Below are 24,447 nucleotides of genomic sequence, written 5' to 3' on the forward strand. Positions count from 1 at the left end.
TTCAATTCATTCTCATTTTCAATAGATACCAACTCAAATGCATTTATATTTATTTCCTTTTTTATTCTATATGGACAAAAAAAATGTGCTAAAATTTATGAGTTTCCTTATTTTCAGCCTTGGATATGTGAGGGATTTTTATCAAAACTAAGTCACCTGGTTCCAGGTGAATTTTCAAATTTTTTTTCTGATTATTTGCTCGCATTTCGGCTTTTTTTTGTTCTTTTCCTCACATTTTCAAGTTGAATTTTGCGCGGTATTAGAGATTCTTGATCTATTTGTAACATTTCTGCAATTTTATCTTTAGGATTTTTCCTAAAATGAACTGTATATGGAGACATTCCCGTGCTATCATTTATCACTATATTTTGTGACAGATATTCTTTAAATAACATTTAAGTTGCATCAACTACACAATATTTAATCAAATAAACTAAGGGGAGATTCCGCTTTGGACCCAAACCGAATGATGCGACGACGGTGAGACAAAGTGACAGGCTTCTAGAAAATATCATGGACTTACCAGTGATGTTTAACAACGGCAGCAACAATTCGGACAACACACACTAACAATTAAATAATAATAGTTACACCCATATTTAATCAATAGTCGAAATATATTAATAATCAATCTTTACACTCGAAAACTCAACAATTTAGATTTAACGGCAATTAACTATAAATTGACTCGAATATTACTTTTATACAATTCATAACAAACTCTCTCGATAGTAATTGATATGGTAATGACGCCGGCCGGCTTCCTCATGCGACGCTCTTTCCAAAGATCCAGTGGACAAACTCCTAAACCGCTTCACCGATTGGACGCTGGAAACATCGCACAAGACGAAACGAAAGCCTCGGGCCCAATCACGAGATCCCCACAAAAAACCCGCGAATAATCAAATATGAATATTAACCTCAATAACCAAAAAGGAAATTATAACTAAATGCTTCGTTACAATCCCCTCTCCTAGGCCAACAATAATCCCAAAATTGTTGCCGATAAACCCAAATAATAAAAAGAAAAATAACCAAATTAAGAAATGAAATCAAATTATTTATTCGAAAAATAATATTTTAAAGCCTCCAATTAGCAAATAATTACCCAAAACAAAAAGAAAAATAATTATCAAAATTAACTCAAATATTAGTCAAAAGAAAAACTTAAACTAAAACTTCCACTTCACGGGAAACCACGGCGATGGCGATCCTGCCAGAAAGCCGTTCTCGCAGCCAGAACCAATTCCTGCGGAAGACCCGCTAAAGATGCTTCCAATAGCCTCAAATCTTCCATCAATCCTGTAGAAAACGGCACCGGATTCAGTACGACCTCATTGGGCAACAGCCCCCTTTATGCCATTTCTGCTGGACTCCGACTGGTCAAATTTCTCCAGCGACATCAATGATGCCGAACGCTTCATTCTCAAATGGTAAGGCCGTGCACAACGTGGGCAATCTTCCATAGTGACCCCATATCGGCCACAATTCCGGCAGAAAATGTCGATTGGCTCTGGACACATTGCCAATTTGTGAGACATACTCCAGCAATTAAAGCATGCCCTCATAGGAGGATCCAAATCCGGATCCGTTGGAATACGGTCCAATCTACAAAAAATCCGTCCCACGGTCAACACAGGCCGCGCGAGCCTAGCTTCTTCCCTGAATCGGTCCGCTGGACGAGGAACCACCATTACATTCGGCTCCCGTGGTCGGACCCGAGCCTCTGACTCATCACGACCACAAGCCTCATGTTTTTTGGCTCCATCGTTGACCAAATCCGGATCATCCTCTTGGTCCATTACAATCGACTCCAATTCCTCAACAGCATAGCAGCTGTCCAAAAACTCACGGCTCTCCAAAGCACAAGCACCACGATCCACCCCTATTGCGGGGCGAGCTGAACATGATTGCTCCTCCTCCTGCCAGGCGAAAGTAATTCCACGGCCCGCAGGACGAACGCCAACTGGAGGCAAGGACACATCGGACTCCGAGGAACTAGAAACCTCATGGCTTCTCACCACCCGTTCAATGGCACCTCCTGATGCCCGACCAGAGCCTGACGTCCTCTTACCACGCCACATATTACCCATGATGACAATGATCCTTCAAGAATTAAAACTTGGCTCGAACAATCTAAAACATTAAACAAATAAGTAACACATTCCAATTATTGCCGAGAACGTGGAGGTATAAAACGTTTGAGATCGGACACATGAACCTTGGCCACACGACGATTATTTCCCGAACCCAATTCGTAAACCGAAGGAGACAATTGCCTAACAATTTCATAGGGACCTTTAAATTTAGGAGCCAACTTAGCCGAAAACCTATTTGCCGCATTCGACAACTTATGAGTCCTCCATAAAACCTGATCCCCCACATGAAAAGTAGCCTCCCGTTTATTACGGTTATAATAACGACTTTGTTTTTCCCGTTTCTCGTCAATAAACCTCGCAACCAAATCTCTAAGCGCGTCCAACCTACGCAACATATCGCACCAAACCTCTGGATCAATCCTCTGAACCGTAACCTTACCTTTAACTTCTCTCCTCAAACTCTTAACCGGTTGAGGCTGACGGCCATAAGGGTGGAGTCCCATGACTCCGTTGTGCGTTGCGTTCTCGACAGTCATGCGTTATTTCCAAAGCGTTCCATCTCTGGTGTTACCTGACATTCCATCCCTGTTGTGTACAGTTTTGAAAGCATTTGAAAGTTTTGAATTTTGTATTATAGTGCCATGTGCATCGAGGAAATCGAGAAAATCTTACCGAAAATAGGTTCATTTTATTAATATTAAATTTTATTTAATATTAATTAATATATATATATTTATAAAACCAGTGGCGTTTCGCGTTATAATTTTTTTTACTGTAAATGATGTCGTTAGAAAATGTGCAGGTAAGAAAATTTTTGAGGTTATTTTTTGTTTCGTTGAAATTCAAATGAAAGTTATATTATTTCTTTTATAAAATAAAATAAAGTAATTTGACAACATTCTCCATGTTTATATAATGTTATTCATTTATTTTATTATATATATATATTCATTATATTATTATCGGTAAAATAATTAAATTATTTTTGTGTTTTTAATTTTTCTTTATTTTCTATGAAATAAAATATATGTATTTGAAATTTAGAATAATTACCAGTTATAAACTAAACTTAAAATTAAAAATCATTTTCGTAGATGAGTTATTACGAATGCTGGAATTGTGGTTGGCAATTTCAAGATGTTGACAATATTTGTCAACATACTTGTTTTTCTCAATACAATGAGACAAAGCATGTCCTCATAATAAGTACAAATGGAGTTGTGAGCATCAGTACGTATTTATTTTTTTATTTACTTTCTATCAAAATAATTTCTTATAATTTGAAAAATATTATGTTAATATAGAGGAATTGTCAACGAAGGAAAAGAAAAATGCTTCGGAAATTCGTTTAATTCAGGCTTATTACGAAAGGCCAGGTTTATACAATAGAGAGCTTCAACAAACAGTATCTCCAGAAGAGAGAGAACAAATGTGGCACGAAATTGCCGAAGCAGTAGGTTCAGGTAACTTATTTTTTCTAAAACATTTATGTTTCTTAATATATTAATTAATTACTATTTTATGAAATCAACAGACTGCTCTGTTGATGATTCAAAGCGAATATGGAGGAATATGCGGGACCAATTTAAAAAAGCTTACAATAAGCGTGATCCAAAACTGTTCCGTCACTTCAATAAAATGTTATTTTTAACTGAATGTGATAATGATGGGTATGCTGTTTTAAATAATTATTTCTTTTCTCATTTAAAAAACAAAAAATACTTTTCTCATATTTTTACTGCATAGATTTTAAGGATATAATGTTTCTGATAATTTATTTCAAAGAAATGATTACATTGTAATCAATCCACTATTTAATTTTAATTTTGGTGAATTGACTTAAAATTAATTTTAAGTAATCTATAAAGTAATCTTTTATAAATTCCACAATGTAATATTAAACATAATAATAGTAATATATTTAAGAAGAATAAAATTGTTTATGCATGACATACAATTATTTTTCAAGAGACACATTAAATAACTTGGTTTTGCAAGAGCAACCCGCAAATAATCATGAAAATGAGCCTTATCGAAGACCTTTAGGAGATCTCAATAATGACGACGATGAAAACAATAGTAGTGCAGTTACAGAATTAACTGCAAATTCTCTAACGTAAGTGGTTACATATTTAAAATACTAAAACTTAGTAATACATTAACAGACTTCGCACACGATAATTAATTTTAAATAAGTAGCTTTTAAACTAAAAAAAGTAGCTTTCGAAATATCAAACTTGACGACCAAGAAAACTCGTTTTAGGCACTTCACCAAAACTGACAAAAATTTCATTCCATATTTTTTATTTTCCTGACTTTTTCCTAATTTTTATGAAAAATATTTACATACTTCTTTCTTATCCTGCTAATAAATTAAATTCCTGCAAAGAATTTTATTATTCATGAAAGAATTTAAATATTTATAAAAATAATTTCAATAGTAGCTTTTAGTTGCTGAAATCTGAAAAAGTACCCAAATAGTAGCATAACGTAAAAAAAGTAGTAAATAGTAGATTTTTGTAGATGAGTGGGAAACCTGCATTAATAATAATTAATCTTAATTATTTTTGACAGAAGAACACCTTCCTCAAAAGAAAATGCAGGCAAAAGTATACAAGGGAGACCGTCAACGCCGATGCAAAGGAAAGATAAAGGTAGATAATATTGTTAATTTCTTTAATTTTATAAGATAATTAAATGTTTTAATTTTTAGCAGACATAAATAAAAGAGAAGACTTGCAAATGTTGGTACTAGAAAAAATTAAGTCACACACAATTCAAAAACAAGATCCTACAGACATGCTGTTTTCAAATTTCTCTGAAACGTTTAAAAGATTAGATACTGTTCGTCAACTTAGAGTACATAGACGGTTCATTGAAATATTAGAACATGAGTTTACTCAGCAAGAAAATCAAAGTCAGTACATTTCTGACTAAAATAATTAGAAATACGTTTTATTTATTGCAAATTTTAAAATTTTTTATACATGAAAAATTACATTTATTTTCAATGCAATAAAGTTAATTTGTTTTAGAAATATTTTTAATTGCAAGTTGATTAAAAAAAATGTAATATATGTGTATTAAATATTATTTATGTTTTCTTATAGTATTTTGCTACATGTTTTTTAAAACTTTCTGTGATAGTTTTATTTATCAAAAAGTATTAAGAGATCCTAAGATTTCTAAACATTATTGTAAGCATTAATATTAATATTCTTATAAATTATGTTAAATGCAATGTGTTATGAATGAACCAAAAACTTAAGATGTTTTCATAAGTGTATGTTAAATATTGTAATACTTGTAGTTGTAAAGAAATGTTTAACATTTAAAGGTTTCTTTTTAAAATAAGAAACTCAATAAAAATGAAATATATATATTTATTTGTCCTAAATGAATAATACTCTCTGTGATTGTCTTCCATAAAATACAATACAATAAAAATTAAGTTTAGAAATTATTTTGCAATACTTTATCATATTGCCATGGTAATTCTCCTTCAGGTGACATAAAATACTCAGCAAAGTTGTTTCGCACTGTTTGAGCATCTGTATTATGTAGAGGTTGATTTGCATTTTGTCTTGGTATGTTTTGTAATGCTAAAACAATAGTTTACAGTTAAAAATGTCAAAATGTTAAAATGTCAAGCAAAAATATTATTAAAATGATAATTTCAATTATTTATTTTCCAAAAGTTAAATTTTTTTGAAATTACATACCGTTAACAGATTGCCGATCTACCCTTGATAAATGAGTGTACTGACACTTATTTTCTGGATTATTTAATGACTCAGTTATGATCCAGTTATGGAGACATGTAGTCGCTTGAATGATGTTCCTCACTAGCTTCGTTGAACCTATAATATCCTTTCTAAATATCCTCCAACGAGCCGCAAAAATTCCGAAGGCACTTTCGACCATTCGCCTTGCTCGACTTAATCGATAGTTGAAAATTTTTTTTTTAATATTTAATGCTTTACTTCTAGGGTAAGGTCGCATACAATATTTAGTTAGTGTGAATGCTTCGTCTGCGACCAGGACATATGGTAAATGAGGAGTATTCGTCATTATTGCTTCTGGATTAGGGATTTCGAAAGTATTTGTTTCAAATTTTCTGAACATCTCACTTTCTGCAAATACACCTCCATCGCTTCTTCTTCCAGGAGCACCAATATCAACCGCAATAAATCTGTAGTATGCATCACTTATTGCCATTAAATTCATGCTGAACCTTCCCTTGTAGCTATAATATTCTGAACCAGAATTTGGCGGAGCCTAAAAAAATAATAATTACTTTCTTGCAATTAATGTGACAGCAATAACTAATAATTTAGATCCATATATTGTAAATCTTTAAAAAATATATTTGTCTTTACCTGCATAGAAACTAATTTTCCATCGATTGCACCGATGCAATGAGGAAAATTCCATTTTTCTTCGAAGCCTTTTGCATGGGACAACCATCCTGCTCTGGTTAAACGAGGAAAAGCTGTTCTTTTTAATGATATCCAAATTGCTCTGCAGGTTTCTCGTATAATTTTCGATACAGTATTATGACTAACTCGAAATTGATAAGCAATGGATTCCATTGAATCGCCAGAGGCAAGGTAACGAATACAAATATGCAGTCTTGTATGAGCTGGAATTGGTTTCCGAACGACAAATTTCTTTTTAATATGAGGTTGGACTTTTTTAAGTAATTTATAGAACAATTTTTTAGACATGCGCAAATATTTTAAATATTGTTCTTTATCTTGTGTTTCCATTTCGAATATTAGATTATCACTGGCACCTTGTGCTCTTCGTCGTTGATCTCTAAATATTGGTCGAACCCAAAATTTCCTTTCCTTTGTTGGTGACTCCATTTTATCTAGCTCTAAATATAAAATATACACGTGGAGGATATGTTGCTGCGTTTCATAAAATGTTGAAGACAGTTGTGGCATCGAATCGCATAATGTTAGAAGCCAATATAAGTATAAAAGAATATCTATTGCTTTCATTTTAAAAAATTTCCACTTATCTATAATTAAAAATATGTAATAAAGTAGACATATTCTATATATAATATTGTCGTGTTTAAACTTAATTTAAATTAATATCAAAATACAATAAATATAATATAATTTGGTCCTAAGTGACATTTACGTAGCATGCATACTTAAATGAATCTTGTTTTAATTTAAAAATATTTAAAAGTAACATTTATTTTATTAAAACTATCTTTTATTTAGTAGGTAAAATTTATCTACTTACGCTAAAAATCAAAATGTACAATAAGCGGAAAAATGCAACACGTGCGTTCAGTTATTTTGCCACTGTCCCATGATTGCGTAAAAACGTCTAGGTTTCAGAAATATAATTAATGGACGAATAGAATCATAGTTCCCCCCCCAAATTAATATAATAACTACGTTTTATTGGTAGATACAATAAAGTCCAAATTTTACGTGCGTTAGAATGCAATCATGGGACAGTAGCAAATTAATGAAACGTAGGTATTGCGTTTCGCGGGAGTAATATAAAAAACTAAAAAAGATTTATATATATATATATATTTACATAATATGTATAAATATTATATATATGTTTATGTATATATACATAATATATTATACCATATTATATTAAATTATATATTTTATAAATATTCAATATTAATAAACTATTAAGAATAATATTAAATAATAAAACACTAAATAGAATAAAAAATATTTATTTTTTCATACAAGGCAACTTTAAATTATTATTATAACAGTTTAAAATATTAGCAATTTTCGTAAAGTATTAAAATTCCAAGACAATATCAATTACAAATTTTTATATCCTAATAAGATCAATGATTCATCACATCAAAATCATTTTCTACGATTGATTATCTAATTCTTCCATTAGTATTTGTTGAAATAAATTTGCAACATGAACTTGTTTTTGTTTTTTCAATTTTTTAAATATTGGAAGCAAAGAATAAACTGGACATGGAGCAATAATCTTTTCTTCTGAAGTAACTGATTTTAGAAGAGTTTGATAATACTGAGTAGACCATACAGAACCTGTAAGGAAAATTTTTTCGATATTACTACTAGTTACTAAAATTTTAATACAATATAAATTAAATTATCTTAACCACTTTCTTTGTTATAAACATAATTTAAAAACAAATGTAATACAATGAAAGTATTTATTTTAATTTGTCCATTTCACACAAAGTTATTTGATTGCCTATTTTGATTTTAAATTTACAATATTTGTTTTTAATTAAAAACAAGATATGTCTGTTACATCAGAGTTTAGTCTGATACAATTTAATCTACACAATTGTTATCATATTACTGTATGAATAGAAATAATCGCTTTATAGTAACATTAAATCTCAAGAATTTTTTGAAGGCACGGAAACAATAAATTAAAAAAGAAAAAGAACATTAAATCAATTTCTATATTATGAACATAATTTTTATAACAATGAATTTTATAAGATTATAAGCACAATAAGAATTTTTAAGAATAAGATTTTTTTAGTTAAAAACTTCAAATAATTTACTTACTATTTCTTGTAAGTTTCTTCTTTCTTTTTTGTTTTATTTCAACCTTAACGTCGTTATCATCATCAGAACCAGATGAGAAAGTACTCAATGTCCTAAAAAGTTAACAAATATGTTTTAAAAGATTATTTTACAAACAATTTTAAAGATAAAAATATTTATCTAAACTAAACTTTCCTCTATATAAGTTTAGCAAAATTTGAAATCAATTTACAAAATAAACATCTGCAAGTAGTCTTCTGCAAATTTTTTTTTATTTATCTGCAAATATATACTACGAATATTTTAATCTTTCAATATACCTCTATACAAGCTAATTTTTAAAATTTAATAAATCACTTTTTGAATAATAAATAAAAACTAAATATAAACTTTTTTTGAATAATAATTTGTTTGTAAAATTTGATTCGGATTATTGATAGCTTCTTTCTCCTTTAATATTTAACTGCCGAATGATAAATTCACTTTCTATAACTATAATATCACTTTTTGAATATTTAACTTACAAATGTGAAAAATCTAATACTTGAAAAAATACTTGCCTGGTAGGTTTGGACACATTAAGAAATTTCATTACTTCAAATAATTGAAATCCATTCTTATTGTCCCTCTTTTTTTTTGATGCTGCTGAACCACTCGGAATGTATACATTTCGCTCTGATTTTTCCGCCATATATAAAGCTCGAAGTTTTTTCCATCTATCTTTTATAATATTTACTGATGAAACACCTAATGTATTGTGAATTTCATTCCACAAATCATTTAATTTTAACTGAGATCGTTCTTTCACGGGCAAGAGATAATTATACAGAGCAGGCCTTTGCGACACTGCTGTTATTAGTGATTCATCCCATTCTTCGTTCCACTCAAAACTGTTTCCATTAACTCCATTAGTACTAGTAGCCTCTTGACTAACTAGAATATAAATAAGATTATATTAAATAAATTAATTCTTATAAAAAAAAACTATTTTAATTATAATAAACTTACTCATGGTAACAATATGATTATCATCGATTTTAATGTAATGTGTATCTTCATCATAATTTTTGAAGCATAAATGATTCCAAATGTTATGTATATTGTTTATCGATTTTCCACAATATCCACACTTATGCTTCGCCTATAAAATAATTAAAAATTAATAATAAAAAAGTATTAAATATTAATTAATTTTAATTAGAAAATAAAGAAAAATTAAAAACACAAAAATAATTTAATTATTTTACCGATAATAATATAATGAATATATATATATAATAAAATAAATGAATAACATTATATAAACATGGAGAATGTTGTCAAATTACTTTATTTTATTTTATAAAAGAAATAATATAACTTTCATTTGAATTTCAACGAAACAAAAAATAACCTCAAAAATTTTCTTACCTGCACATTTTCTAACGACATCATTTACAGTAAAAAAAATTATAACGCGAAACGCCACTGGTTTTATAAATATATATATATTAATTAATATTAAATAAAATTTAATATTAATAAAATGAACCTATTTTCGGTAAGATTTTCTCGATTTCCTCGATGCACATGGCACTATAATACAAAATTCAAAACTTTCAAATGCTTTCAAAACTGTACACAACAGGGATGGAATGTCAGGTAACACCAGAGATGGAACGCTTTGGAAATAACGCATGACTGTCGAGAACGCAACGCACAACGGAGTCATGGGACTCCACCCTAATGCAAAAAGGCCGGCGAAACCTTTGTCGAAGACTGCACGGCCGTATTGACCGCATGTCGAAACTCATGGACCATAGTCAACAGAAAGTGAGAAGTGTCCCACCTGAACACTACCAATTCCTCAAATGCCTTCGCAATGGATTTTCCATCAGCAGACTTGATTGGTTTCACCTCAATCCAGCGTGTAAATAAATCCTGGAAAACAACCAAATGCTTACACTGATTCTTGCTGGACGGAAACTCCATACAGTCCGCTGCAACTACCGTCCACGGTTGTTCCACAATCCTTTGACCCATTAACCCTTAAGGTCCTTCTTGCGAAACCTTAAACCTCTGACAGTCAGGACACTCGTGAACAAACCTCTGGACATCATGCCAAATGCCTGGCCAGTAATATTCTGCAGCCACCCTAGCATATGTCTTCTCTATTCCCAAATGACCTGCTGCAATTTCAGAATGAGCATCCCTGAGTATCCTACTCCGATGCTCCTCTGGGACAACCAACTTCAAACCCTGTTTCTCGCCCGTGATTGGTAACAATAAAGGATCGTTCCTATGACGATATAACAAATTGATTTCCACCAACCATCCTGGAAAACGTTGAGGAAACTCTTTAACCAATTGTTTCCTCTTGATGTACCACGGGTCATAAATGGTGCTGAAAGCCGACATCTCGTCCGTGTTATCCACGTACATACGCGACAATGCGTCCGGTACGTGATGATTAACACCGCGACGATGAACAATGTCAAAATCCCATTGTTGCATCTCGAGTGCCCAACAACCTAAACGACCAGACGGATCCTTAAGATTCCTGAGCCACCTCAGTGCACTATGATCCGTAATAGCCTTAAACCTATATCCCTCCAGATATGGCCTGAATTTTGTAATGGCCCATAAAAGTGCCAGACACTCACGCTCAGTGACACTATAATTCCTTTCTGCCCCTGTTAAAGCCTTACTTGCGTACACAATTGGGTGTTCGCCATCCTCAGACTCCTAAGTCAACACCGCGCCAATCGCCGAGTAGCTAGCGTCACATTGGACAGTGAACGGTTTACTAAAATCCGGCCGAGCCAAAACTGGGGCCGATACTAACTTTTTCTTTAAAGTTTGGAAAGCCTCCTCATGCTCAGCTGTCCATTCCCAAGCTCTTCCTTTTTGAAGAAGCCTCAAAAGTGGTACCTTCATCTCGATATCATTCTCAGAATCAGGTCTCAAACCATCCGTATCCAAAACATAACCCAAATAGGTTACCCGAGAGCAACCAAATTCGCATTTGTCTGGGTTTACCACCAAACCAGCAGACGCCAATTTTTTTAACACTATCCTCAACCATCTGATATGTTCGTCGTAATCATCGGTGACAATTATGATATCATCGAGATACCCAAAAACGACAGGTTCAAATTCTGGACCAAACAACGAGTCCACAAACCTCTGAAACGTGCAAGGGCGTTTGTTACACCGAAAGGCATTCTCTTAAACTGAAAGAGACCCAAGCCTGGAACCGAGAAAACTGTGTATTTTTTACTTTCCACAGACATCGGTACCTGATGATACGCCATCTTGAGATCAATTTTGGAGATATACCGAGCCTTCCTCAGTTTATCCAAAATAAAATCGATACTCGGTATCGGGTACACGTCCCTAATTGTCACCTTATTGTGGTCCCTATAGTCAAAACATAACCTGAGTGACCCATCACTCTTTTTGACTATTACCGGCGCAGTGCTCCAATCACTGGACGCTGGTTCGATAATTCCTTGATCCCACAATTTCTGAACCTCCTTGATCAACCATTGCATGATCATCGGAGACATTCTCCTCGGCCGATGCTTAATCGGCGAGTGATCAGTCAACCTAATGTGGTGCTCCGTCAACGACGTCACCCCATGTTCCTGACCTTGAGGAAGGACCAACTCATTAACCAAACATTGAACCTCGTTTCTTTGATCAACCGTAAGCTCCGAAATACCTGCACATTCCGCGAAAATACCCTCAGAGTTTATTTCTCCATTATCGGACACAAACTTATGCCACTCTTGGCCATTAATCCTCCAGAGACCTTTCTCAAGCTGGACATCCATATCCATTTCCCTACAGAAATCCATTCCCAAAATTAAATCCTGGGTTAAGGTACTAAGGGCTTTCAGCTCGAAAGACTGCGGAAATCCATCGAGTGTCAACCATAACCTTAATTTCTCTAAAGTTTAAGTGGATCCCCAATGGCACTTTGGATTGCCGTATCCGCTTGTTCCAACCTTTCTCTAAATTTTTCAGCCAATTTTGGACCAATAACCGAAACCATTGCCCCTGGATTAAACAATGCATAGTATGGACGATCCGCAATGATTACCTTTAAAAAGTACCTATTTTCAGGCCTAGTCCCATCGACAATCTCGTTTGAATCCGGAGAACCTACTGCATCCGATGCAGTTTCTCCCCTCTCCTGGACTTTACGTGTTGAACCTTCTTTAACACTATTAGTCCCACTAATACTAGGGGCCTCACCAAGATTTTCCGCGGAAACCACAGTTTTACCTAAGCCTACAGAGAATGAGTACTTCTCATTCATTTTGATACCGGTCACATGTATGCGAAAATTCCGCGAAAGAAAAACACCACTGCACAAGTTGAGAACCCTTCTTTTTGAAGGTCTCAACTTCGTGAAAATGTGGTATCTTCCCTTGGGTTGACTTTTTCGACATCGACATGTAGAAAAAATTAGTCTAGCTGGGCCTTACTCGTCGATTTCCCTGACCACGCGCCTTTCTCTGTCTTTTCTATCTCTGTCTCTCTCTCTACTCTACGTTTACTTATACTTATATTGCTTTACTATGAATTAGTTTAACAATATTTGACTGATTAAGTATAAATATTATTATTCTTATTGTTATAATTATTATTATATTAGTGTTGTTATTATTAATACTGTTAATATTACCAACACTATTATGTTTTATTTAATTGCTGTTCATTTTATCAATTTAATGTTAATTATTTTACCTTTGAGAAATAATTCTTTTAATGTTTAAAAATAATAATTTTATTATTAATACGTTTATATTATCTTGAGTATTAATTTTGATTATTGTTTAATTAGTAAATAAATTAGTATTAATTAAATAATTAATACATCAATATTAAATTAAATAAAGAGATAAATATATTCTTTTATTTATAATATAATTATACAACGTTATGCAAATTATATGCATTATTATGTCTCAATTAGGGTAAAATTAATGTAAAATTAGATTTTTTAAGTTTAATTAAGTTTATTTTATATTTTAATATTAAGTTTTAGTTATTTGTAAGCTGACTAGCAAGTTGTCTCTTGTTATCCCTCTTACATGTATAAAAAATATTCCCCTTCCGAGAGGTAGATTTTTTATGCATAGAGTTATTGGATATAAAAGGAGACGAAAATGCCCAGTCAAAAAGTCACTTCGCCGCCAACCCTTGTAACGGAACTACTCTGTAGTCCTCCTAAATAAAATTTTAAATAAAAATTTAAAGACCAACTTGAACTGTTGTCTCTTTTTCTTTTACCTACACTACTACATCAGCCCTTGCAGTATTACTGTACACACTGGCTCTGGCAATATGGGATTTATTTCCTAATTTTTCCTTGCACGTGAGTCGGAACAATAGAACTCACTCCACCCCGTACGAAAGTTACGCACAATCATACGTCACTGAGAGTTGCCAGTTTTGACAGTGCTTTGCGGGAAATTTTTCCTGTTCTTAGCTCTGTGCAGGAGACAAAACTCTCGACGAAATCCTTACAACCACTAGCTGTTTAACCCCAATTTACCACCACTCTAGATCGTAGTTCTGCGGGAATTATTTCCTGTTCGGACTTGATGCGGGAGGTGACGGGGCTTTGCCGGATTTTATCCTGTTCTTAGCTCTGTGCGGGAGGCAAATTCTTGAGACGACATCAGTATGATCACTGTGTAACTTCTCTCCCTTCCCACTACAATACGAATTTTATTTACAACTCTTCTAAATTTCATTACTAAAAATAATTAATTAAATTTGAACTTTTAAACTTTGGTTAAATTCAAACTTCCCTTATAAGTGAACCATTAACCAGCATCTGTTTACACATTTATTCATTAATTATTTGTAATTGCACATTTCTTAACACCAGAAATGTAAACAAACCATCCTAACCTTCAAGTTTGTTTACGTTTGTGTGTTTAAATTCCACCTCGACTTGACGCTTGCTGAAGCTAACCTCTAATTTTGGTCTGCTCCTGAGCATTTAAATCTCCTCAAGGCATCCTCGCCAATCTCGATAGTGCCCTTTTGATTATCGATTATCGATTATCGAATATCGATTATCGAACATCGAGAGATTGATATATCGCTGACGTCACTGTCTAACGCCGGCTACGGAGAAGCTGCCTTCCCCTAAGGCCCAGGTACTCTGACGTCACCTGTCAAGGTGCTACGTAAGTATCGAACGCCGAGATATCGATAGGGTCGGCCTGCTCTAGACTAACGATTCTCCGGCGTTATTTATTTTCTCCCGAAACGAAATATCAATCCGCTCTTTGCCCGGTCCCTTCCCTTCGCACGGTGACCGGTAACAATTTGACCAAAATCATTACTCTCGTTTTCGGTAACCACTATTGGCGAGCCATTTGTTCCACCAGAAACGTCCCAAGTCCCGCGACGAACTGAGCATGGTTCATGCCTAGCCTTACCGAATGTGCCAAATTCTCGCTGACACACTTTACAACTTTTGAGAGTGAGTTCTCCTCACTCGCAACACACAAATTCCCAATATTTGAGAGTGAGTTCTCCTCACTCGACACACACAAATTCTCAACACTTACAGGTGAGTCCTCCTCACCAACAATATACACTTGAGATGGATTAGAGAGTGAGTTCTCCTCACTCGGCAACGAATAATCCATCTCTTGTACACGCAAAAACACTTCATTACTACACACAGGGACCTCTAACCCTATCCCTACTGTTTGGATTAGGGGGGAAAGTGGTTTTATCCCCCCCTTTCGCGTTTTCTAAATATTTTCGGAACTCCACGCATCTTGGACATTGAGCAAAAACTGCTCCCTTAGCCCCACAAACCTGACACGAAACCTCAACCTGAGCTTGTTGTCTGCTAGGGCATTCTGTAGCAAAATGACCCTGTTGTTGACAGCTAAAACAAACCAGATAAGGACACTGGGAAAGACGATGTCACGCAACCTGACAACCATTGCAAATACCCATAAAAGGAACCTGACCATTACCCTGGTTTGCTACACCCGGTTTAGGCCTGCCTCGTTGGGGTAATGCACCAACAGCTTGGCCGCCTGGTGCATTAGGTGGGGCCCTTGCACACCTAATTGTTCCTAGTCAACCTATACCAACGGCTGGCTGCCCCACGCAACACCGAAGGAACCACCTTAAGAATTTCTAGACCAGAGAAATCGTAGCACTTAATGCAATCCTCTAGCCGCTCTAAAAATTCTTCTGGGTCCTCCTTTTCGCCCGCCGAAAATTTAATTTCCCAATCCTTAAGCGTCTTTGTTAATTTCGAACTAGACCCATGGTGGTGGTAATGGTTCTTTGTTGACCTACTTCCCGTTTTCCTAGAGTCCAGACTCGCCTCTGACCCAGAGTCACTGGACAACTTCCACGTTGAGAGCCTAATTTTACGTGAAGAACTGTTTTTACGCCCTTGGGACCGTTTCCTACTTCTTTGCTTCCGAACCTTATCCCAGCTATCGCTTTCCGTATCCATCCCTACTGGAGTTGGAAGACCCTCTGCCCGTCTTCCCCACTCTTCTGCTTCAAGAGGAGTAAGCACCCTTTTAATATCCTTATTAAAGGAAGATATTCTCTGATGGAGCTTACCCGGAAAACTATTGTCAACCTCATTGCTTAGATCAAGATTTAATTCAGCCAGATAAGCCCTACTCCTTTGAGAGTAATAACCCGCCGATTCTACTTTAGGGGAATGTGGTTCCCACTGTGTTCCACTATCGGACCGAATTATCTGTGGCCGTTTGGGTATAGTCCCAGTGCCCACATTTTGCTGTCACCACAGAGTTGGCCACTGACGTCACACAAGTCGTAACAGTGCTACTTCTGGCAGAAGCTGCTTCAGCACTTTCTAATTGCTGTTCCTTTTCAAAACCCAAAAAGTAATCATCATTACTCGCTAAAACCTGAGAATCTAATTCTCCTAACAGGTTGCCCTCATATGAACTCATATAAATGGCCGCTTCCTGTTCTGTTTCATAACCCGAGTAATCGACCCTTCTTGCTCTACGAGCTGCAAGTGCCTCGCTCAAGAAAACTCTTTGAGAATCCGCCGCATCGTACATTTCCAACCATAGAACCGAAATTATTCCCTTTAAAACTTCCTTGGTCTTGAATCGCAATAAGCGTTCCCGTAGTACCTGGATTGACCCCTTTGTACTACAATTAGCCCTAACCAATTCCTGAACCACATCATTAACGGGGGTCCTTTGAATTTCCCTCCAAATGACCCTAGCTTGTCGATTTCCCAAAATATGATATGCTTCTGATATCATATGATATCTTCTTCTTATCATATGCTTCTGATACGAATCCATAATTGACACGTTTATCCAAAATGCCAAAATTTAATAAATAAATCCACCAAATCCAAACGAGTAATTATTACATTATTTGTCAATCAATTTAAACTTTTCGACAAGCACTAAAAACAAAATAATACTCAAATAAAATTTCCAAACCAGAAATAAATCTAAATCCTCATGGATTTACCCAATTTGTTTTGACCTTTACGACCAATCGCCGTGCCAAACCCAAATTATTTATTCGCTAAATCCACAAAAAATTATTGTTTACCAACTGACCATAATCTGTCAAATAAAAATTTGAATATCAATTTTCCCGACAAATAAATAAATGATAAACAACCAAAATGCTCAGTGACAATTAACCAACAATTTTGGAAACTTTTACACTTGAACACAAACCCAAAATTCTATGCTATAACAAAAACCAAAAATTAAAATTTTCACAATTGTGAAAAAAAATATCATGGACTTACCAGTGATGTTTAACAACGGCAGCAACAATTCGGACAACACACACTGACAATTAAATAATAATAGTTAGGGTCAGTTGGGGTAAATAGAAACAAGGCGTAAATCGGAACAGTAGTTATTTCAGTTAAATAAAAAATTTTAAAAATAAATACGGCCTTACATCTTGAAGCTTATATTACCCCCAACAAGTTCTAAGTGTTTTCCTATTTTCCGTTTGTCAATTAACCGTAGTATATACAAAAATATTTCCTATTGCAAACAAAATTGAAAATCAAAGAAGACACCCTTTCACTTTCTTGACTCGCATTTGGAAAAAAATTAACTAAAAATTCATATTAAAATTTATATTTATCTCTTATTAATACTACAACAAAAATCAACTTTGATTTTTTAAGTTTGCAAACTTTAATTAAAAATATGAGACTGTTTCTATTTACCCCTAAAAACTGGAAATTCGGGGTAAATAGGAACAACAGAAATTTCAATAATATTTCTTATAATGGAAAGAGAAAAAATTGTTTCTTTCAAACTACAACACTATTTTTAGCATTATATATGAGAATAAGAGAGAAAAGAAGAAAAAAATAAAGAAAAAATATCTTTATTTGTGAAATGTGTTTCATCTTTTGGCTTTAAAACTCGACTTTTTTTTAAAAAAGCGCAATTTTCTTCTTTTTTTGACGGACATTTTTATTTTGAAAAACTGACATCGGATTCGTAATCAGCGACCTCAAAAACCCTCAAGTAGTTATTTTCATTAGCTAAGCCTTATTTTATTTTCTATTTTGTAATTGTGTTGTAAATCTTGCCATAAACATTATTTTTTTATTATTGTTTGAATTAAAAAATTGTGAATTCTTTATTGTACTATAAATTTTTTTCACAAAGTAGAATAAATTTGTGGCTGTTGGGTGTTTTGAAATCAAAAATATTTTTATTTTTGTCAAAGTTGTGAAGGTTTAAAGTCAAAAGTGGTTTTGATCGAAAACGCTGGGCGTTAAAGGGTTAAACTTACGTAATGCATTATTATTTATTAGTCTAAATTATTTTATGACTAACATTATTTTTATGTAATTCTTTGTATCTTTTAACATTTCCATACTTAAAATTGATTTTTTCTTAAATTTTGTATGAAATAATCAACTGTTCCTATTTACCCCTAAATTTTAGCAAAGTTGAAAAATTTAGGGGTAAATAGAAACAGTTGATTATTACGATTTAATAATTCCCATATTTTTTACTACTCTTTAAAATTGTTCCACGGAAGTGAAATAATAACTCAACACACAAAAAAACCGAAAGTATTCGGATTTAAAAGAAAAAAACTTATGTTATTGGTAAAACTTAGCAAATCTGTTCCTATTTACCCCAACTGACCCTACACCCGTATTTAATCAATAGTCGAAATATATTAATAATCAATCTTTACACTCGAAAACTCAACAATTTAGATTTAACGGCAATAAACTATAAATTGACTCAAATATTACTTTTATGCAATTCGTAACAAACTCTCTCGATAGTAATTGAGAGACGCATGCTTATTCCCGAAATCTTTTTTGACCAAATAGTTATTTGATATAAAACTACTTAACTTATAATTCACATAATATGCACATTATTTGACATAAAATTCATTGCACACAAAAACCATTTAACATAAATATCATTTGTCATAGAATTCATTAACCCCTTCGTTGGCAGAAACAATTCTACCAAAAGTGCCCAAAATGTACAGAATTTTTTTTTTAATTTGTACCTAGGGGTTATTGGGGTCGCTGATTACGAATCTGAGGTCAAAATTGAAAAATTCAAAATGGCGGATCCAATATGGCGGACATAAAGAAATCAAAAATCGACCAAATTAGCTAAAATTTGTTACTCGGGGGTTTTTTAGGTCGCTGATTACGAATCTGATGTTTGTTTTCAAAAATTCAATATAGCGGATCCAATATGGCGGACGTAAAAATTAAAAATCAACCAAATCGGTTCAAATTCGTTACTCGGGGATTCTCGGGGTCGCTGATTACGAATCTGATGTTTGTTTTCGAAAATTCTTAATGGCGGATCCAATATGGCGGACATAAAAAATTGAAAATCGACCTGATCGGTTAAAATTCGTTACTTGGGGGTTTTTGAGGTCGCTGATTACGAATCTGAGGTCTGTTTTTCAAAATTCAAAATGGCGGATAATATGGCAGACGTAAAAATTAATAATCGATCAAATTGATTAAAACTCGCTACTCGGGAATTTTTCCACTATTCGGAATTCATCATTTTTAATTTCCTAAATTTCAATTTTTTTAAATTAGTCTTATTCGTAATTTTTAACCGAAAATTCCGTCATATGACAAATTTCACAAAAATCTAAATGATTTTTCAAATTTTTGTTCGCCATATTGGGTCCGCCATTCTGAATTTTTCAAATTTGACTTTGGATTTGACATCAGCGACCTGGAAAACTTCCAAGTATTAAGTTTAATGAGATTACACCAGTTTTTAAGAAAATCTCTCGAAAACAATAAATTTTCAAAAAATTCAATCGCCATATTGGATCCGACATTTTGAATTTTCGAAAACAATTATCAGATTCGAAATCAGCGACCTCAAAAACCCCCGAGTAACGAATTTTAGCCGATTTGGTCGATTTTTAATTTTTACGTCCGCCATATTGGATACGCCATTTCGAATGTTTAAAAACAGACATCAGATTCGAAACCAGCGACCCCAAAAACCCCCAAGTAGCGATTTCCAGCCGATTTGGTCAATTTTTTAATTTTTAATTCCGCCATATTGGATCCGCCATTTTGAATTTTCGAAAACAATTATCAGATTCGAAATCAGCGACCCCAAAAACCCCCGAGTAACGAATTTTAGCCGATTTGGTCGATTTTTAATTTTTACGTCCGCCATATTGGATACGCCATTTCGAATTTTTAAAAACAAACATCAGATTCGAAATAAGCGACCCCAAAAACCCCCAAGTAGCGATTTCCAGCCGATTTGGTCAATTTTTTAATTTTTAATTCCGCCATATTGGATCCGCCATTTTGAATTTTGGAAATCTGATGCCAGATTCGTGTTCAGCGACCCCAAAAACCCCCGAGTAACGATTTCCGAATGATTTCATTGCAATTTGAAGGTAATTAAAAATGATATACAGTAAAACCTCGTTAACACGAACTTGAAGGGACTGTAATTTTTGTTCGTGTAAACCGAGTGTTCGTGTTATCCGTTAAAATTAAGCCTATGTTATTTTCAAGGGACCGAAACTTTTGTTCGCGCTAAAGCGAAATTCGTGTTATCCAAGTTCGTGTTAACGAGGTTTTACTGTAAATGGTTGACGCATAAATGCGTCAGTGCCACGCTGGGCACGGAAAAATTTGACGCATAAATGCGTCAATGCCAACGAAGGGGTTAAATAGAAATATTGTGTTACATAAAACTCAGATTACTTAATTCCCATTTGACATAAAAATTATGGAACATAAATTTCTATTGACATAAAAATCATTTAACACAAATTTCTTTTGACATAAAACTCATTTAACGTAAATTTTATTTGTTATAAAATTCATTTGACATCAATTTCATTTAGCATAAATGTCATTTAACGTAATTCTCATTTGACATAAATATCATTAGACATAAAATTAGCTTGACATAAATTTCATTTGACGTGAATATCATTTAACATAATTATTATTTAACGTAAAATTAAATTTTTATAAATTTCATTTAGCATAAATGCCATTTAACATAATTCTCATTTGACATAAAATTTACTTGACATAAATTTCATTTGGTATAAATCCCATTTAACATAATTTTCATTTGACATAAAGTTCATTTGACATAAAAGACATTTAACACAATTCTCATTTGTCATAAAAGTCATTCAACAAAATTCTCATTTGACATAAAAATCATTTTACACAAATTACATTTTACATAAAAATATCGGCGCGAATTTTAAAAGTAACCAATTAGATATTATCAACAACATTGTGATTCGCCAATTTTGAAATTCGCGCCTATATTTCTATGTCAAATAATCTTTATGTAAAATGAAATCAATGACATCTGAATTTTATGTCAAATGAGAATTATGTGTAATGACTTATCCGTCAAATGAAATTGATATCAAGTGAACTTTATGTCAAATGAAAATTATGTTAAATGTGATTTATACCAAATGAAATTTATGTCAAGTATATTTTATGTCAAATGAGAATTATGTTAAATGGAATTTATGCTAAATAAAATTTATATAAATTTAATTTTACGTTCAATAATAATTATGTTAAATGATATTCACGTCAAATGAAATTTATGTCAAGCTAATTTTATGTCTAATGATATTTATGTCAAATGAGAATTACGTTAAATGACATTTATGCCAAATGAAATTGATGTCAAATGAATTTTATAACAAATAAAATTTACGTTAAATGAGTTTTATGTCAAAAGAAATTTATGTTAAATGATTTTTATGTCAATAGAAATTTATGTTACATAATTTTTATGTCAAATAGGAATTAAGTTATCTGAGTTTTATGAAACATAATATTTCTGTTCAATGAATTCTATAACAAATAATATTTATGTTAAATGGTTTTTGTGTGCAATGAAATTTATGTCAAATAATGTGCATATTATGTGAATTTTAAGATAAGTAGTTTTATATCAAATAACTATTTGGTTAAAAAAGATTTCGGGAATAAGCATGCGTATCGTAATTGATATGGTAATGACGGCTTCCTCATGCGACGCTCTTTCCAAAGATCTAGTGGACAAACTCCTAAACCGCTTCACCGATTGGACGCTGGAAACACCGCACAAGACGAAATGAAAAGCATATTTGAAAAAAGAATATTTGAAAAGCAAATTTCTACTCTGACATTATTTAAAGTTTTCTTCTATTTATGAGATGTAAATTGTGTCCCATGGTTAGACAGAATTCTTGTCGGTTTTCCTCTTTTTACAAAGTAATCGTTAATTAATTTCTTTAAGCAAGTTTTTGTATTAGCCGCTTTTATCGAATACAGAGTCGTTAATTTTGAAAATAAATCTTTAACTACAAACAAATATTTTGCTCCTGCTTGCGAGGCTGGTAACGGACCGTAGAAATCAACCGCGATCATCTCGTTCGGATTCTTAGGGATTATAGACTGAAATTTTCCCTCCATTGTAATGATTAAATGTTTAGTTCTTTGGCACAAGTCGCATGTTTTTACTCGCTTTTTTATATCGCGTTTTTGATTTTTCCAATATAAATTTTCACTTATAAATTTTGTTGTTTTCTGGATGCCTGCGTGACCGATTTGTGCATGCATTAAATCAATTATCTCATTTCTATTATTTTTCTGTATCAAGGCTCGCCATTTCGCCATTTTATGTAATTTTTAAATGGTGGAATATTATTTTATTTTTCATGTGAAAATTTTTTACTTCTCTCGCGTTTTCTAGTTCGTTATATATTTTTTCTGTATCTACACTTGTTTTTTGTAATTTCGCTAGATCTTTTATAATTGCTAATAATTGTTTTTCGTTCTTTTCTATTTTTACCATTTCTTTTTCTTTATTTTTTATTATTCTCGCCACGATTTGTTGTTTTTCGTTTTGTTCTTCATTTTTCCCAATTACTATTCTACTAAAGTAATTTGCAGCTACGTTATCTACCCCTTTACAATGACGAATTTCAAATGAAAAATTTGAAATCAGCAATGACCACCTCACCAATCTTGAATTAAAAAATTGAGTTTTTAGTAAAAATGTTAACGCTAAATGATCGGTATATATCTCAAAATGAGATCCAAAAAGATATTTTTAAAACTTAATTAATCCCGATAATATTGCTAACAATTTAATCTCGGTTACTGTATAATTTTTTTCGTGCGTTGTTAAGCATCTACTAACAATTGCAATAATTTTTTCACATCCATCATCATCGAGTTAAAACAAAATCGCGCTTATTCCTTTCTTGCTCGCGTCTGTTTGAAGGCAAAAGGGTTTTTTTAAGTCATAATGTGCTAATGGAACCGTTTTTAGAAAATTCTCTTTTAGTTCTTTAAGAAACTTATCGTGTATTGGTTCCCATTTAAATTTATTTTTTGCGCTTGATAAATCACGAAAAGGGTCAATGAAATTTGGGTGAGTTTTTACAAATCTTCTATAATAACCGCACATCCCCATTATTCCCTGAAGTTCCGCGCGATTTTTCGGAGCTGGAATTTCTGATATCGCTTTCAGTTTGTCTGGATCTGGTTTTAGTGCTTAAGGAGTCAAAATAAATCCCAAAAATTTTACCTCTCTTTTACACAAGAACGATTTGTTTAGTGTTATCGTCAATCCCAATTTTTCAATTTTTTAAAAAATTATTTCGAGATGTAAATGTTCATCAAAATTTCGCGATGTCAATAATATGTCATCATCATATACTGTGCAAAATTCGCTAACTTCATCGTCAAACACTTTATTTAACGCCCTAACAAATCCGTTGCTTGCGGTTTTTATTCCGAATGGGATTCTACAAAATTGATAAGACTTTCCTTCGAACGAGAAAATGCGTCTGATTTCTTTATTTACGTCAATTGTGTCGCAAGTTTGAATCGGTATATTAATTATTTTGTCAATTTTATTTTTTTGATTATTACATTTATCTATTCTCGCGGATTTCGATTCTTCGTATTCATTTTTTCTTTCCCTTTTGTTTATCAAATTTATTTCACTTTCCCTTATCTCTTTTATATTATTAATTTTATTTTCGAGTTTATTCACTTTTATTTCTTCGTTAGATTTTAATTTACTATTTTCTTGTCTTTGCATGAATGTTACTGAGTGTTTTCGAAATGTTTGGTTGTTTATTATTACCGTATTATCAGAATATTTAATATCGACTTTATTTTCGCCACACCAGTTCGTTCCGAAAACAAATTCAAAATTTAACCTTGGTACCACCAGAAATGTTGACAAAAATTCTTGTTTCTCAACTTTAAATTTAATCATTATTTGCTTTTTAATAATGTA

At 32.9% G+C, this 24,447-nt stretch overlaps 3 protein-coding genes across 3 annotated transcripts in view; 1 reads left to right on the plus strand and 2 right to left on the minus strand.

The window, feature by feature from the left end:
• Positions 1-2,880: 2,880 nt before the first annotated feature.
• LOC122506768 lies at positions 2,881-5,036 on the plus strand. The gene is made up of 7 exons (XM_043619082.1): positions 2,881-2,901; positions 3,194-3,329; positions 3,404-3,562; positions 3,634-3,769; positions 4,069-4,215; positions 4,674-4,753; positions 4,816-5,036. Exons 1-7 carry the CDS (start codon positions 2,881-2,883, stop codon positions 5,034-5,036), a joined length of 900 nt encoding a protein of 299 aa, XP_043475017.1.
• A 516-nt stretch (positions 5,037-5,552) lies between these two features.
• On the minus strand, positions 5,553-6,967 carry LOC122506769. The gene is made up of 4 exons (XM_043619083.1): positions 6,889-6,967; positions 6,479-6,741; positions 5,822-6,377; positions 5,553-5,701 (listed from the first exon to the last, which is right to left on the minus strand). Exons 1-4 carry the CDS (start codon positions 6,965-6,967, stop codon positions 5,553-5,555), a joined length of 1,047 nt encoding a protein of 348 aa, XP_043475018.1.
• Positions 6,968-7,967: 1,000 nt separating this feature from the next.
• The window catches only part of LOC122506770, a 158,046-nt gene continuing 141,566 nt past the window's right edge, over positions 7,968-24,447 (minus strand). The window contains exons 2-5 of the mRNA XM_043619084.1: positions 9,638-9,770; positions 9,190-9,562; positions 8,651-8,742; positions 7,968-8,155 (exon numbers count right to left, since the gene is read on the minus strand). Coding sequence (XP_043475019.1) covers positions 7,968-8,155; positions 8,651-8,742; positions 9,190-9,562; positions 9,638-9,641 — 657 coding nt within the window. The 5' untranslated portion in view covers positions 9,642-9,770. The remainder of the gene's footprint in view (positions 8,156-8,650; positions 8,743-9,189; positions 9,563-9,637; positions 9,771-24,447) is intronic.

The sequence above is a fragment of the Leptopilina heterotoma genome, unplaced genomic scaffold (assembly GCF_015476425.1).
Source record: "Leptopilina heterotoma isolate Lh14 unplaced genomic scaffold, ASM1547642v1 Lhet_430, whole genome shotgun sequence".
Taxonomy (NCBI): domain Eukaryota; kingdom Metazoa; phylum Arthropoda; class Insecta; order Hymenoptera; family Figitidae; genus Leptopilina; species Leptopilina heterotoma.